Source organism: Panthera leo, chromosome C1 (genome assembly GCF_018350215.1).
Source record: "Panthera leo isolate Ple1 chromosome C1, P.leo_Ple1_pat1.1, whole genome shotgun sequence".
In the NCBI taxonomy this organism is placed as follows: domain Eukaryota; kingdom Metazoa; phylum Chordata; class Mammalia; order Carnivora; family Felidae; genus Panthera; species Panthera leo.
This window is the reverse complement of record NC_056686.1, coordinates 168486547-168501380: the sequence shown is the minus strand read 5'-3', so window position 1 is coordinate 168501380 and position 14834 is coordinate 168486547. Positions and strand designations below refer to the sequence as shown.

General features: G+C 43.0%; 1 protein-coding gene across 1 annotated transcript in view; it reads left to right on the top strand.

Annotated features, from left to right (window-relative positions):
* The first annotated feature begins 4559 nt into the window (after window positions 1-4559).
* The window catches only part of CERKL (ceramide kinase like), a 105086-nt gene continuing 94811 nt past the window's right edge, over window positions 4560-14834 (top strand). Inside the window, exon 1 of the mRNA XM_042949311.1 lies at window positions 4560-4797. Coding sequence (XP_042805245.1) covers window positions 4560-4797 — 238 coding nt within the window. The remainder of the gene's footprint in view (window positions 4798-14834) is intronic.

The window sequence follows — 14834 nt, the reverse complement described above, 5'->3', positions numbered from 1 at the left end:
AAGAAAAATGATAGGAGATGGGGTTTGAGTGGGTGGGCAGGAGTCAGATCATAAGGAGTCTCCTACGCCATGGTGGGAGTTTGTATTATATTCTACCTGCATGGAGCAGTCCTTAATAAAAACTGTTCTCTAAAGTAAACTGGAGTTTGCAAAAGACGATGTTGATGGTAATTTGATAACACAGGTACTCAATTATTGCTCACCCAAACTCCAAACTTTGAAGCCAACAGAGACTGTGCGAGATTAAAGGGAGTGATCTAAGATTATCCACTGGCCAAAGCTCGGGCATCAGAATTCTTTGCCCCTGCCCTTAATGCAGTAGATCTTGATGTCTCAGCGGGCTGTAACTTCATCGGCCTCCATCTGTGGAACTAAGGTGTCCCTGACTTCAGGAGGCTGTCCCATTACGTCTAAATCTCCTGGATTTGCCCAGATATTTAATGATATCCTGAAAACAATGTTAATAGCAGAGAATTTTTCAAAGTCTTTTGCTCAGACATGAATTTCTAAAAAAAAAAAAAAACAAAAAAAACCAACAAACAAAACAACAACAACAGGGGTGGAGATTCTATTTCCAGATCTAGCCAAATATCTTCCAAACATACAGCAACCATGTGCCTGTTATATTAGGACTCTTAATGTTTAGTGCTCTGAAAACTAATCCCCAAGTTTCATCCAAAGCAGGGAAAGCGATGTTCAGGAAGCTGCCTGAAAATTTTCAGAGAGCAATTTTCATGCATTAGTGGATCATATATATGTACCACTTATGGGACAACTGATCCTTAAGAACTAGGGAGAAAACTATTGAGGTACTTTAACACTATTATTACAAATAAGTGTTAAAGGAATTCATTCATTCTTTCAGATATTTCTTGAGCACATACTACATGCTAAGCCCTGTGCCAGTACTTGAGAATTTAATGAAGAACAAGATAAATTCTCTGACATCAAGGAACTTTTATTCTAGCAACAATAATAACACTTAACATTTATTGTTTCTTGTATTCCAGCACTGTTACTAAGTGCATTAACTCATTCAATGGGAAATCTAGACAATAAACAAATAAGTAAACATACAGCAAGAGGTAATAAGGGATGTAAAGTAAAATAAAGCAGGAGATAGTAGATGAATGGTGGCCTGAAAATATCTATGTCCTAGTCCCCACAACCTGTGAATGTGTTACCTTCCACAGCAAAAGGGACTTTGAAGATGCAGTTAATGATTATCCAGATGGGTCCAATGTAACCACAAGGATCCTTATAATAGGGAGGGAAGAAGGTCAGAGTCAGAAACAGAAGATAGAAGGATGGAAGCAGAGAGAAGATGCTTGGCTGCTGGCTTTGAAGATGGACGAAGGGGCCATGAACCAAGAAATCCAGGCCACCTCTAGAAGCTGGAAAAGACAAGGAAATGAATTCTTCCCTGGAGCCTTCAGGAGGAACTCAAGCCTGTTGATGCCTTGATTTTAGTCCAGTGAAGCCAAATTTGGATTTCTGACCCCTGGCAATGTCAGATAAAACATTTGTGTTGTTTTAAGCCACTGAGTTAATGGTAATTTGTTGCAGCTGTAATAGAAAACTAATACACACAGTTATGGGAAGGTGAATGACGGAGGAGGGTCAGCAGTGGTCTCTTAGAGATGGTAATCTTTCAGCAGAAGGAGGGAGCCATCTGGTTGGCTGGCTGGAAAAGCATTCCAGTGAGAGGAAGTAGCAAGTCAAATGCCCTGAGAAGGGACTAGTCTCAGTGTGTCCGAGGACTAGTATGGAGGCTTGTGTGAGTGAGCAAGGTGGAGGGTATGAGTAAGTGACCTCAGAAAGGTAACCAGAGCCCAGATTATGTAGGGCCTTGTGCACTTGCCAAGAATTTTGAGTTTGTTCCAAGAGTGATGGGAGATCAGAAGAAGGTTGTGAGCAGGAAATGATATGATTTTGTTATTTTTAAAAAGGAGCAATGTGATTGCCAGGTGGAAAATAGACTCTGAGCTGGAGGAGGCAGTATAGGCAAAAGGGAAAGCAAAGAGCTGGGAGGTTGTTGATGTTGTCCAGGTGAGAGGTATAGGGGCACAGACTGGGAAAGCAACAGGCTGAAAGGAGTGTCTTTTGCAGATGGAATTGACAGGATCTGCCAGCGGATTGGATGTGAGGCCTGAGACAATGAGAAGAAATAAGAATGACATCAAGGATTTTGATGAACCTATTTGCTGAGATTTGGAAAGTTCTGGGAAGGATAGGTTTATAATGGAAAATCATAGATTTGGTTTTAGATGTGTTATGTTTCTGATGGTTATTGGACAGCCAAGTGGTGATGTCAGGTAGGCAGTTGGACATAGAGCCTCAAGTTCAGGGGAGTGATTAGAGCTGGTGACATCTCTCAAGGAGCCCTGAGGAGAATGGGAAGCCATGGTGCTGATGCCCGTGTGGCTAATCCTGAGGACAGAGACCATGGGCACTGCAACCTTCAGAGCCCTGGGAGGGGACAGCTCATCAAGGGGAAAGACCAGAGCACAGCCATTACTTTCATCCTCAAGAAACATAAAGCCAGTGTTTCTGACTCTGACCTACTGAAGCAGGAGAAAGGGCAACTTGTAAAGGTCCTAAGAAGTAGCCACTGCCTTGACCTATTTGCCCTGGCTCTCAGTGAGCTTTGAAAATGCCAGTGAGCTCTGTGTTGAGGGTCCAACAGCTGTGAATACAAGATGCTGACTCCAGAGCAGCAACTCCTTCCGCAAGGGCACCAACCTCCCCAGGAGTGACTGCTGGGCTGAGCCACCTGAAGCCTGCGTGGGTTCAGCAGCAGCTGCACTTCTGCTCCAAGAAACAGCTCTCTGCCATCAGATCAAACAGAGGCTCTTCCCTGCTTCGCTTGGAAGCTTGGGGATTTGTTTTCAGAGCATTAAGCGGTGAGAGTCCCAGCTTAACTGGCACACAGGCGCTTCGGCTCTGAAAGGGATTTGGCTAGGCCTCCAGTCTCCCTCCCTGGTTGTTTGAAATCCAAGTTTGAGCAGAGAACCTTGAGACACTCCTGCTGCCATGCGCTCTTCTGTCTGGCTTTGCGGTGTGAGCAGGACAAGAAGAGAATGAGAGGAGCTTGCGTAGCTGAAGTCACTGGTTCGGCACCAGCACCCTGGAGCTACATCCACGAGTCTTCAAACTCAGTTTGCTCTTTACCTCCTTCACCCCTACCGTTTTCTTGATACAATTATTCTGACTTTCTAAAAAGGCTGCTGACTGACCTCCCATGATGCTCCTCTTCCAGAGAACTCCGTTTCTCTGTTTCATTGTCACAATTTGTCAGCTCCCTGTGAATACACTGCTTTCAGCAGTGATTCTCCGGCCTAGCTGAACATTGGAATCACCTGGAGGGCTTTAAAAACTCCTGAAGTCTGGGTCCCATCCCAGAGATTCCAATTTGTCTTCAAGTGTAGCCTGGGCCTCTGGATTTTTTTTCAACTCCCTACCGGTAACTCCAACGTGCAGCCACAGTTGAGAACCGAAGCCTCCAGACTCTGTGCTAACAAATTATCAGCTAATTTCATGAATCTCTACTATCAGAAGAAAGGGGAGGATAAACCCACCCCCCAGGGCTCTCTCCATTTGCAGGTAACACTACACTGTAGCAACAGCCTTCCAGAGAACAAGCCCGGCTGCTTGTAATCTCCCTCCAGAGAGTGCCAGATCCAGGCAAAGACGAGTTTGCAAAGGAGAAATCTTCCGGGAAATTAGGACCCTCAACACTGACAGCACAAAGGCACCTTTTATTCATTAAGGTGTTTTTTTTTTTCCTATTCCAGTATAGTTATCATCCAATATATTAGTTTCAGGAGGACAATATAACGATTCAACAATTCTAAACATTACTCAGTGCTCATTATGATAAGGCACCTTCTGTTTGTCAGGTGAGAATCTGTGAATGTAAACCAGAGACTTTGGCTTCCTCTCAGGGCTTTTGGGAAATGAGCTCTCTCTACCAGGTGCATAAGATCAGCTAACTACCGGGGGTGTGCCAGCACGGTTATATAGCATGACCTCTGCCTTCTGAGGGAGCCCACTGGGAAGCAGGTGGGGAAACGAGAAGCCCTTGCCACTCAAAGTGTGTCCCGAGGACCAGTGGCATGGGCGTCGCCGTCATCCCGGGGCTTCTTAGCAATACAGCCTTTTGGGCCTCCTCTCAGACCTCAACAGTAAGAAACTGCATTTTAACAAGATGCCCAGGGGGTGAGTAAGTTTGAGAAGGGAGTGCGTACAGAACTGTGGGAAACGCAGTGCACTAAAACCTACTGAACAGGGAGGGCTAGGCGGAGGGAGCCACTTCTTCGTCTGCCTGTACTGGAGACCTTTAGTAGTGAGCGGCAGCGACCCGAAGCCGGCGGCCCAAGGTGCCGGACTAGGTCCGGGCGGCCCCGCCTGCCTGCCCCGCCTCCCTCCTGGGTCTCTGCCCCGCGCGCGGTTGCTGTGGCAGCGCCGGACGCAGATCGAGCCGAGGCTGCCGCGGCCTCCACCTCCGCCTCCAAAGGCCTCCCCAGACCCCAGGCTGCTGCTCAGCTAGCGTCTCCGCCATGCCTCGGGGGAGGCGCGGCGGCCGGGTGAGCGCCCTGGAGGGCGGCCCGGAGGAGGAAGCGCCCCCGGCGGCGGCCGCGGTGCCCTCGGCGCTGTGGGCGTCCCAGCTGCAGCCGGAGGCGGCGGCCGGGCAGATCCTGCTGCGTGGCATCTTCGAGATCGGGAGGAGCAGCTGTGACGTGGTGCTGAGCGAGCGGGCCCTCAGGTGGCGGCCCATCCAACCCGAGCGCCCCGCGGGTGAGTGTCCCGGCACCTTAACCTCCAGCCTTGCCTCCTCCCTGCACCTTCGCCCGCGCCTCCTCTCCGCCCTCCCCAGGCTCCTCCCCCCCGCGTCGCGAAGCCCCCGCCCGCTCCTTCCGAACTGGGGAGAGCAGTCTAGTCTCCTCGCGGCCCCGGGGGCCCCAGGCTCCCCGCCCCGCCCGCCTGGCTCCCCGCCTCTGGGTGCATTCCCTGGAGCAAAGTCACGGTCAGCTTCTGCTCTAGGAGGCCGAAAAAAGAATTGAGCCCCAAAGGGCCGGTGTTTTCCAAACTGCGGGAAGGTCCTCTCCTTCGCTCCAAACTGGTGGAGTTTGACTCCATCAACCTCTGCCCGTCCCCTGAAAGTATAACCACTTTACAGAGTACATCTACACGTGGGTTCTGAATCGAACTCTCACTTTGTTGACTTCCGAAACTTTAATCCCCTTTTGGGCCCTCTGGACTTCTCCATCCCTCACATTCCTTGCCTTGTCTAGAATTAAGCTCTCTACCTACGTAGAAACCCTTGATTTTTTTTTTTTTTTAAGTGTTGACTTTAAAGTCCTCATGCTGCTTATCGCACTCACCTTTTATTGACTTGACTTTAGTTATTTGGAAATGTTACAGTGCTGTATTTACAACAACTATTTCAAGTCTTCGTCGAGAGAAGATTGCTCAAAAAACCTTCGATGTGACACTGTCTCTCCTGGCTAAATACAAACTTAAATTATTTTTAAAACATTGCCTTCCGTTGCAAAACCAGGCGCCCTGTACTACTTCTAGTAAAGTATAGAAACATGCCACTGTTCTAAAGTTTCCCGTGCAAAAAAAGCTAACAAATGCACTGAGTAGGCTTAACTAAAATTACCTTCTACCTTAATTAAAATGTTTTCAGGTGTCATGAAAACCAAGGTAGAATGTTTTATTGAACCTCTGAGTTAAAACCGAGGGATATGGATGTAGAATTATTCCGTGAAGTTTTTAAGTCCGTTTGAATTTGGGAGATCTAGAAGTTTCTAAGTTATATGAAGTTTAGGTTAGCCTACAAGAGCCAGCTTAACCTACAATGAAGGTGAAATACTACAGAATTTAAAACGAGACCTTGCTCAGTGAGAGCTCATATAAATAAGTGTTGCGGTGCTGGGACACAAAAAGGCAAATAATGACACGAAAAAAGAAATGCTGTTGTAAATTAAGTGGTGATGGAGGAAAAGCAGGCTTGCTTTGTGTTCATGAAAGTAGAATTTAAAAACTATACAGGTTGAAAGTTTTGATTGTTTTTTTAAACTTTGCTCGAAACCCCTTACTTTTTTCACCTAGGTGTATTTTTTCTTAATGAAGGCCTAGTGTGCAAACTTCTTCAGGCCTTTAAAATTGGAAGTACGGAATCCTAGCACCTTAGTTAAGAACCTATATATATATATTTTTTTTTTAAATTTTTTTTTTAACGTTTATTTATTTTTGAGACAGAGAGACAGAGCATGAAGGGGGGAGGGTCAGAGAGAGGGAGACACAGAATCCGAAACAGGCTCCAGGCTCTGAGCCATCAGCCCAGAGCCCGACGTGGGGCTTGAACTCACTGACTGTGAGATCATGACCGGAGCCAAAGTCGGCTGCTTAACTGACTGAGCCACCAAGGCACCCCAAACCTATATTTATAAACAGATGATTTACCTAGTAAAAGGAGTGGGGAAAAGAAAAGGGAGTAAGAGGTATATTTAAATGAAATGATCTCTGATGTAGAATTAGTTTAGATGTGCATGCTGAAAGACCAAGGAGATTGTCCAGATAATAGAGGATAAGTTGTGTCAAGGTTACCATGCTTGGGAGGACGGGGTATAGGAGGATGTAGTAGGGGAGACCATGGGTCTATTGGTCCCGGGCCTGTGACTGGCGGCTCCAGGAAGGGTGGGGGTGGAGAGGTGTGGGATCACCGGGCTTTATTAGATCATACATAGGAAATATTTGCAACACCACTCAGTTTTTGAATCTCAGAGTACCTTAGTTGCTGCTTTTAAAAGTAGATTTCGTTTTTTAGAGCAATTTTAGGTTCACTGCAACATTGAGCAAAAGGTACAGAGATCTCCCATATGTTCTCTGCCCCCTACATATGCACGGCCTCCTCCATTATCCACATTCCTCATCAGAGGTACATTTGTTACGATTCATGAACCTACGTGAACACATCATCTCCCGAGTCCATAGTTGATGTTACGGTTCGCTATTGGTGTCGTACATTCTGTGGGTTTTGACAAATTTGTAATGATGTGTGTCTTGGGGTTCCCCAGGGAAACAGAAGCTTGGCTGTATGTTTGAGGAGATCTACCATGGGGTTACAGAGGCTGAGCTCTACCACCGTATGCCATTTGCAAACTGGAGAACTGGGAAAGTCAGTGGTATAATTCAGACCAAATCTGAAGGTCTGAGAAGCAGGAGAGGTGATGGTTTAACTCTCAGACTGGATCTAGATGGGGAAAAGGAAAGCTGTTCAGAACCTGTTTTGTTTGCTGTCAGTACCTGGAAGAGTACCTGACACGAAAACCATTGTTGAATGAATTATTTAACTGGCCTCATGAACCTTACTTTTGCCTACTGCGTTGTACTACTGACTACACAGCTACTTGTGACTTTTCATCACCTGCAAGAGTATCCTCTCCCTTTTTGTTAAGGTATTGGAATTCTTTTCTATAAAAACATTCTTAAGCTAATGTTGGCCTACTTCTCCACTGTGGGTATCCTGGCCAGAAGGTTCCATCGTGCTAAGCTGCAAGGTGGTAAGCACTGACCTGGACATAGATTGACCAGGATGCCACCACTATGATACAAAATGTGTACACAAAAGGGCATCATCTGTTCAGGAAATGTTAACCACAAACTGCTTAATGATCTTTCTATTGGAATCTTAAAATTTGACCATTTGTGAAATCATGAGTTTATGCATGTGAGCATAAAGTAATTACTGAGTTAGCTGTGACCTAGAAAGGAACAGAATCCAGAAGAAATAGAGGGATCAGGTGAGTTCTCTGAGGCTTCGTGAGAAAAGTCAGGCAAGTCTGGGGCATGGAACCCAGACCAGGCAAAGCAGATCAAGGGTAGTACCACAGTGTGGGTAGCCCCCAACGGTCTCTGAAATTGGGGAATAAGGTGTCAAAAATTAAGGGCGCACAGAAAGGTAACATGGGCAGATGTATTAGACAACTTTGCATATTTTATAATGTAGCCCTTCACTTGTGCTCTTACTGGATCAAATACATTCCGAGTTCAATATTTTCAAAAATATCACAGATTGCCTGTTGGCATTGTTCTAAATCTCAGCCAAGGACAAATTTCTAGGCATGTTTGCTTAGCAAGTAGTAAGCTTCTATTTGAAATGTTAGATGGAAGCAGAAGATAGAAGCATTTTTGTGCATCCCCAAATCGGGATCTGCTTACTGTACTGTGTGACTGGGTGATAATGCTTTCCCAAAAAGGAAAAGCTACGGGTGAGGAGAGTTAGTAATGGGTAGGATTACACTGTATTAAGCTCAAATTTTAGTACAGTTAAGAATGATCAATTTAGGAATTTCTGTGACACGAATGCCAAATGCCCACAAATGTGTCTGCCATTTCACAGTGGGAACTTGACCATTTACTAATGGATAGCACCTTGACCTAGGAAAAACACGATGGGATCTTTTATAGGCTCCCTGCTCCAGCTGTCTGTACTCTCCTGTCTGTGATGTAGGAACATTTTCAGGAGTGGGCACCAAAGGATAATGAGGTCTTGTCTGCGACTAACAGGACCATAACTGACTTTGGGCAAGTAACTTAATTCCACTTTTTCATCTGCAGAATGAGACATTTATATTACAGTTGACTCTTGAACAACTTGGGTTGGAACTGTATAGGTCTACTTACACACGAGTTTTTCTTTCTTTCTTTCTTTTTTCTTTTTTGATGCAGTACAGCACTACAAATCTTTTAAGATTTTCTTGACATTTTTTTGTAGCTTTATTGCAAGAATACAGTATACAATACATTTAGCATACAAAGTATGTCTTAACCATATCCTGGGTAGGGCTTCTGGTCAACAGTAGGCTATTAGTAAGTTTTGGGGGAGTCCAGAGGTAGACGTAGACTTTTGACTGTATGTGGGCCACCACCCCTAACCCTTGCATTGTTCAAGGATCAGCTGTATATAATCATTGAAAACCAACTCTCAAGTTGCGTTTTAAAGAAAATACCTATTTTTATTGACTTCAGATGTTAGGACATCGTAGGCAAGTCTCTGGTTTGAATGCTCAAGGGTCAACAGTGTGATGTGTGGGAGGAGGTGTTGTATTTTCCAGCAGGAGCTTCTCCACCCTCATGAACTTCTAATTAGAAGAAACATGGGAAATATGGGCCCCTTGTTCCCCTTCCCCAGCTTCAGGGCATAGTGATGAGAGGTGTGAGGGTCATCTCAGCACAGGGCCTGCTTTGAGAGAGGAAGAAACCATTTTCTGATAGAAAATTATTGGTCAAGCTAGTCATCAGACTTTTTATGGGCAAAAGGACTAGCTTAGCTTCGATATCCATTTCCTCTACCTTAAAAAAAGTTGTTTTTTAATGTTTATTTCAGAGAGCATGAGAGAGACAGAATGTGAGCAGGGGAGGGGCAGAGAGAGAGAGGGAGACACAGAATCTGAAGCAGGCTCTAGGCTCTGAGTGGTCAGCACAGAGCCCGACATGGGGCTCAAACCCATGAACTGTGAGATCGTGACCTGAGCTGAAGTTGGATGCTTAGCCGACTGAGCCACCCAGGTGCCCCTCATTTCCTCTACCTTTTAATCAAAGTTCAGGGCAAGGATTTTACAGTATGTCCGATTAGCATCTGAAAATTATGTTTTAAATATTAAAAACAAAGAGTTTCAAATCTTAGGGCTTAAAAATCTCTATTTTTCATGGACTTACTACGGCAGGTTACACAATTTCATGTTAGGTTTTTCGAAAGGGTTGTTTGTAACTCAGCTCTTAGCTGAGTTGAAGGAGAGCAGTAACCAGAAAATCTGAGAAAGCTGGGCTACAAATTAAGGTCTCTTTTATGAGAGTTAAAATGATTTGCTTTATATTTGCTGGAAACTTACCAATGTGAAAGGTAGTGTGGGAAAATGTGAAAATGAGAAAATAATTTAAAAACAAGAGTAAATGGTTGTTTGGGACTTAGCAGGGCTGGGTACATTCTAAGTATTAATCTGCCTAAGCTGTTTGGGAACAGATGTACGTGAAACAGATCCCAGTCTTCTGTTGTGTACATCCAAAGTGAGACATCTGTCGGTGGACCTTGTGGTCAGAAATAATGGAAGCAGGGGTTAAACCCCAAAATGACCTGTTATGTGAATTATTGAAGGATTAATTACTCAGTAAAACCTGATGCTTTGATTCATCAGTGTACATGTTAAGAAAATACTTCTTTAAAAAAATTGACAATCTGTTCCTACACTGTCAAATTTGAAGGAATTTTTAAAAGATGGGTGTGAAAAATGAAGCTCACCCTGTAACTGCATGTACTGTTAATGAAGTTTTTAAATGCTTTGGAAGGTCTGTTAACCTATTATATAAATATTAAGTAGTTATATTGTATAAATATTAGCTTTTCATTAAAGTAAATTGGTCCACACAGAGAAACAAATGCAGAATGGATCTCTAAAGCATGACCGTGGAGTTAAATTTTCTGTGGTGATGGAATGTTCTGTATCTGAACTGTCCAGATTGCACCATCCATGTGTGGCTATTATACCTGAAATGTGGCTAGTGTGACTGAATAACTGAATTTTTATTTAATTTTAATTTGATAGCTGCATATGGCTAGTGGTGATCACATTGGACACCCTGGCTTTAATGCATGCAGAGTTGAAATCGTTTATTTCCTTTATTCCTAGGTATTGGTTTTAATCTTTATAGGAAGGTAAAATTTCAAATCTTAATGTACAATTGATATGGTTATACGACCTGAGCTACCTATTTAAGGATAAATCCACTTAATCCAGAAATGTCAAAGTGGCAAAGTCCTTTCACGTATTTTGTGAATACAAAAAATACTTTGTTTATTGCAAATCATTTGATAGTAAAGTTGAAGTCTTGTCTATAAAAATTGTATTATTCCTCATAGTTATTATTTGAACTGAAATTCAGCAAACTTAATCTCTTTCTTACTATAAAAATAGTATATACAAAATAACTGCCCTGGCCTGTGTACCTTGACCCCCGAGGAGTCTGCATATTAATGTTATTCCTTAACCATGTGGCACTATCTGAAGGCAAGTACTTTGAAAAACTTGATCTATTATGTCCCCCTTCTTTTTGCCCTCCCCTACATGGGATCTTTGGGGCTACAATTGGCACATAAATACCTTCCTAGGAGTGGGGAACAGTACTTGTGCTGAAGCCAAGGGACTTAAAAATTGAGGGTCCAATGGCTGGATCAAGGTCAGTAAACCAGAGAGGTAAATCCAGATGGGATTGTCTGAAGCGGGAAGATCTGAAGTGACTTGCAGAAGTCTAAACGTAAAGCTAAAGAATCAAAGAGCCATGGCAGTAGGTAGAGGGGTTGACAGATACTTTGGGTATTCAGGAGGATAGTATTGCCTCGACTAGGCATTTTTGTGCCCTCTGCAATTTGGGAGAACGGACCATCGTTGTTTAAAAGACTAGGGATACAGCTGGGTGGCTCAGTAGATTTAGTGTCTGACTTCAGCTGAGGTCATGATCTCCCAGTTTGTGAGTTTGAGCCCCATGTCAGGCTTTGTGCTGACCGCTTGGAGCCTGCTTTGGATTCTGTGTCTCCCTGTCTCTCTGCCCCTCCCCTTCTTACGCTCTGTCTCTCTCTGTCTCTCCTGTAGGAATAGGAGATGTCTACTGGGGGCACATGTCTGGGAAAGATAAAAGGTGGGGGGAGACAGATTGGGAGGGATACCCTTGTGACTCTGAGACCTATAAAAGGAGGATAAGGCAGGCAGGGGCAGGGAGAGCCTTGGCCCATGATGCATATCTGGTCAGGTCTCTGCTTACCTATGGTGAGATTTTGGGGGAAAAGACTGCCCATTAAGAGTCCTGCCTTGAGCATAAATAGCCAAACATCAGCTGTGTTTAGTCATGGGAACAGTGTGACCTCAGCAACAAAGCTTAGGAGAAGCCTTGAAGGGACCAACAGCTGGAGGCTGGCTGTTAGCTAACTACACTCTTTGCAGCAGAAAGGAAAGTTCTTCCTCAAAGGGACAGGACGGCAGCTGCAGTGACCAGTGAGGTTTACTGTCATCGTTATGAACTCAGGTATTCAAATGTATTAAATAGGCTTCAATTTGCAGCAATGCCAGTTCTTACTGATTCTCAAGTTGTCTTAATTTCTGGCATTTTGGATGTATGGGAACCCCTCCAAGTTGACTTCTAAGTTTTTTTGACATTCCCTTGGCTGTCTCTGATAGCTTTCTTGAATGGCAAGATATTCCAGGCTAATCTACATGTCATGCCCCAGACATAGGATCAACCTGATCATTAAAAGGAAGCTTAGTTCCTTTGAGTAGGGGTATTTAGAGACCACAATTTGAGGTCCAGCTGTGCTCATTGCTAATATTTTCCGTTTTCCAGTTTTTTCAGAAACAGCAAGGAAGTATGTATTTTTCTTTCAAAAAGAAAGCACATCATGGAATTATGCTGATACTTCCAGTTGAAATTCAGGACTAAAAGGTGTTTACTTTGTCTCCTTTCTGCTATCCTTAAAATCTTGATTTCTAAGTCAACAGTATCATTGCCAACCATATCATTGCTCATTTGCTTTATCTTGTAACATGTGTAAATCACAGAATAACAACACCAATGCTACCATTAACAGTACAACTTCTGAAAGTCATTTAAGATCATTCTGTAATTTTGTATTGTTGTGTATAGAGTACATACCAGGGTATGTGCTGTGTGTAGTCAAATTACTGGGGTTTTAAAAAAATGCTTTTAATGTTTTATTTATTTTTGAGAGATACAGAGTACAAGCAGGGGAGGGGCAGAGACAGAGGGAGACATGGAATGTGAAGCAGGCTCCAAGCTCTGAGCTGTCAGCATAGAGGCCAATGCAGGGCTCGAACCCACGAACTGTGAGATCTTGACCTGAGCCGAAGTTGGACGCTTAACCGACTAAGCCACCCAGGTGTTCCAAATTACTGTGTTTTAAAGACGCTTACAGTCCTCCCTATCTGTGATGTTATATCCTCAACCCAGGATGCAGAATTGTCTATTTACATTTGTTTTTGATTTTTGGCATTACTTCTTTAAAATTCAATTTTATTTTGTAATTATATAAACTATTTATAGGGTTCCAGACTCAAACTTACTAAACAAACTATATTCTGGGAAGTATAACTTTTTATCTGTGTCCTTTCTACCCTTTTCTTCCTTCCTATTACAGGTAAGCTTATTTGTCTTTTCAAATTTTGGGGTTGTTCTTTTGTAAATATAAGCAATCGTGTATGTGTATATACTTATATGCATATGTATATATATTCTCCTTACCCAACTCCTACCCCACTTCCTTAAATGCATGGTAGCATACCATATTTTTTTTTCCACCTTACTTTCTTTTTAAATTAACAATATATCTGGCATATCACTCTAGGGTGAGAGTCTACGTTTCCTTTTATATCTGCACAAAAATCTATTGTGTACTATAGTTTATGGAAAGATTGGGTTGTTTCTAGCCTTTTTTTGCCATGGAAAATAGTGGTGTAATGAAAAACCTTATGTGTCCATTTGATTTTTTTTCAGTATATTTTTGGAATAGATTCCTAGAAGTGGGATTGTTGACTAAAAGAATAAATGCGTATGTAATTTTTATTGGATTTTATTTTTTAGAGTTACGTTTTAGGTTCACAGCAAAGTTGAGTAGAACATGCAAAGATCTTCCATGCACTCCATGCCTGCCTGTATACCTTGCTCAGTATTTCCAAATTACCTCATAAGAATCGTACTATTTTGCCTTTGTGTCATTGTTGTATCAGGGCACCTGTTTCTGTGAAGTTTCTTCTAAAGAGTATATTGTGAAACTTCTAAAAAACCTATCTGATGAGAAAGGGTATCTCAGCATAGTTTTAATTTGTGTTTTTCTCATTAAATCATTCATACTTTTAGCTTCTTTCTTCCCCAGTTAGGGAGCACCTACTATGTGCTGAGTTTTCTGATAGGTTCCAGAGATGCTATAATCAATTTGACATAGTTTTTGCTTCCAAGTATTCATAATCTGCAGGAAGATTTACCAGCAAAATTACTGATGGTCTATTTTATGTGCAATTGAGATATTATAGGGCGTTATACACATACATGGAAATGTAACTAAAGGAGAAAATCATTTTGTTGGGAGGCGGAGGAAGAGGTCAGGTAATGGTACAGAGGAATGTGAGGGTAAACTTGAATATGGGCCTTGAAGCATGGCTAGGGATTGGCAACACAAAAGAGTAAGGAAACCGTTCTAGGAAAATGATAACTTTTTTGGCAGGGGGAATATCAGGAGAGCATGCTTTGACCCATTTGGAAAATAAGACCATAGTCTGTGAAGAGAGTGTTAATGGAAGAGATGACAGTGCTTGGTGATAAGTCAGTGGTTTGTATAAGGCCCTGAATAACAGGCTAGGAAGTTGGTGTCTAAACCTAAGGGGTAGCAAAATCTGAAGGTTTTTGTTCTTTAAGTGAGTTTGGGTTTTGAGAAGACCATCATGGAACCAGGATGGATTTTAAATGGGCAGTACACTGGAGAGCCTATTTCAGTGACTAGTATACCAGAAGATCCAGGAATAGTGTGTATGTGGCAGGGAGAATGGAAATGTGAGGCTAAGTGAAGGGATATCGTCAGAGAATTTGGAGGATGTGGAACTTGAGGGAAGGGGAGGAAACCATGGTGATGCCAAGATTTTTAACTTGAATGATGGAATGGATACTGAACACTGCTAAAATTCTCAGATCAGCAAAATGAGAAAGTATCTTACTTGACATGTATTGTACCATGCATCAACTATGCTGGTGACTAGCAAAATGTC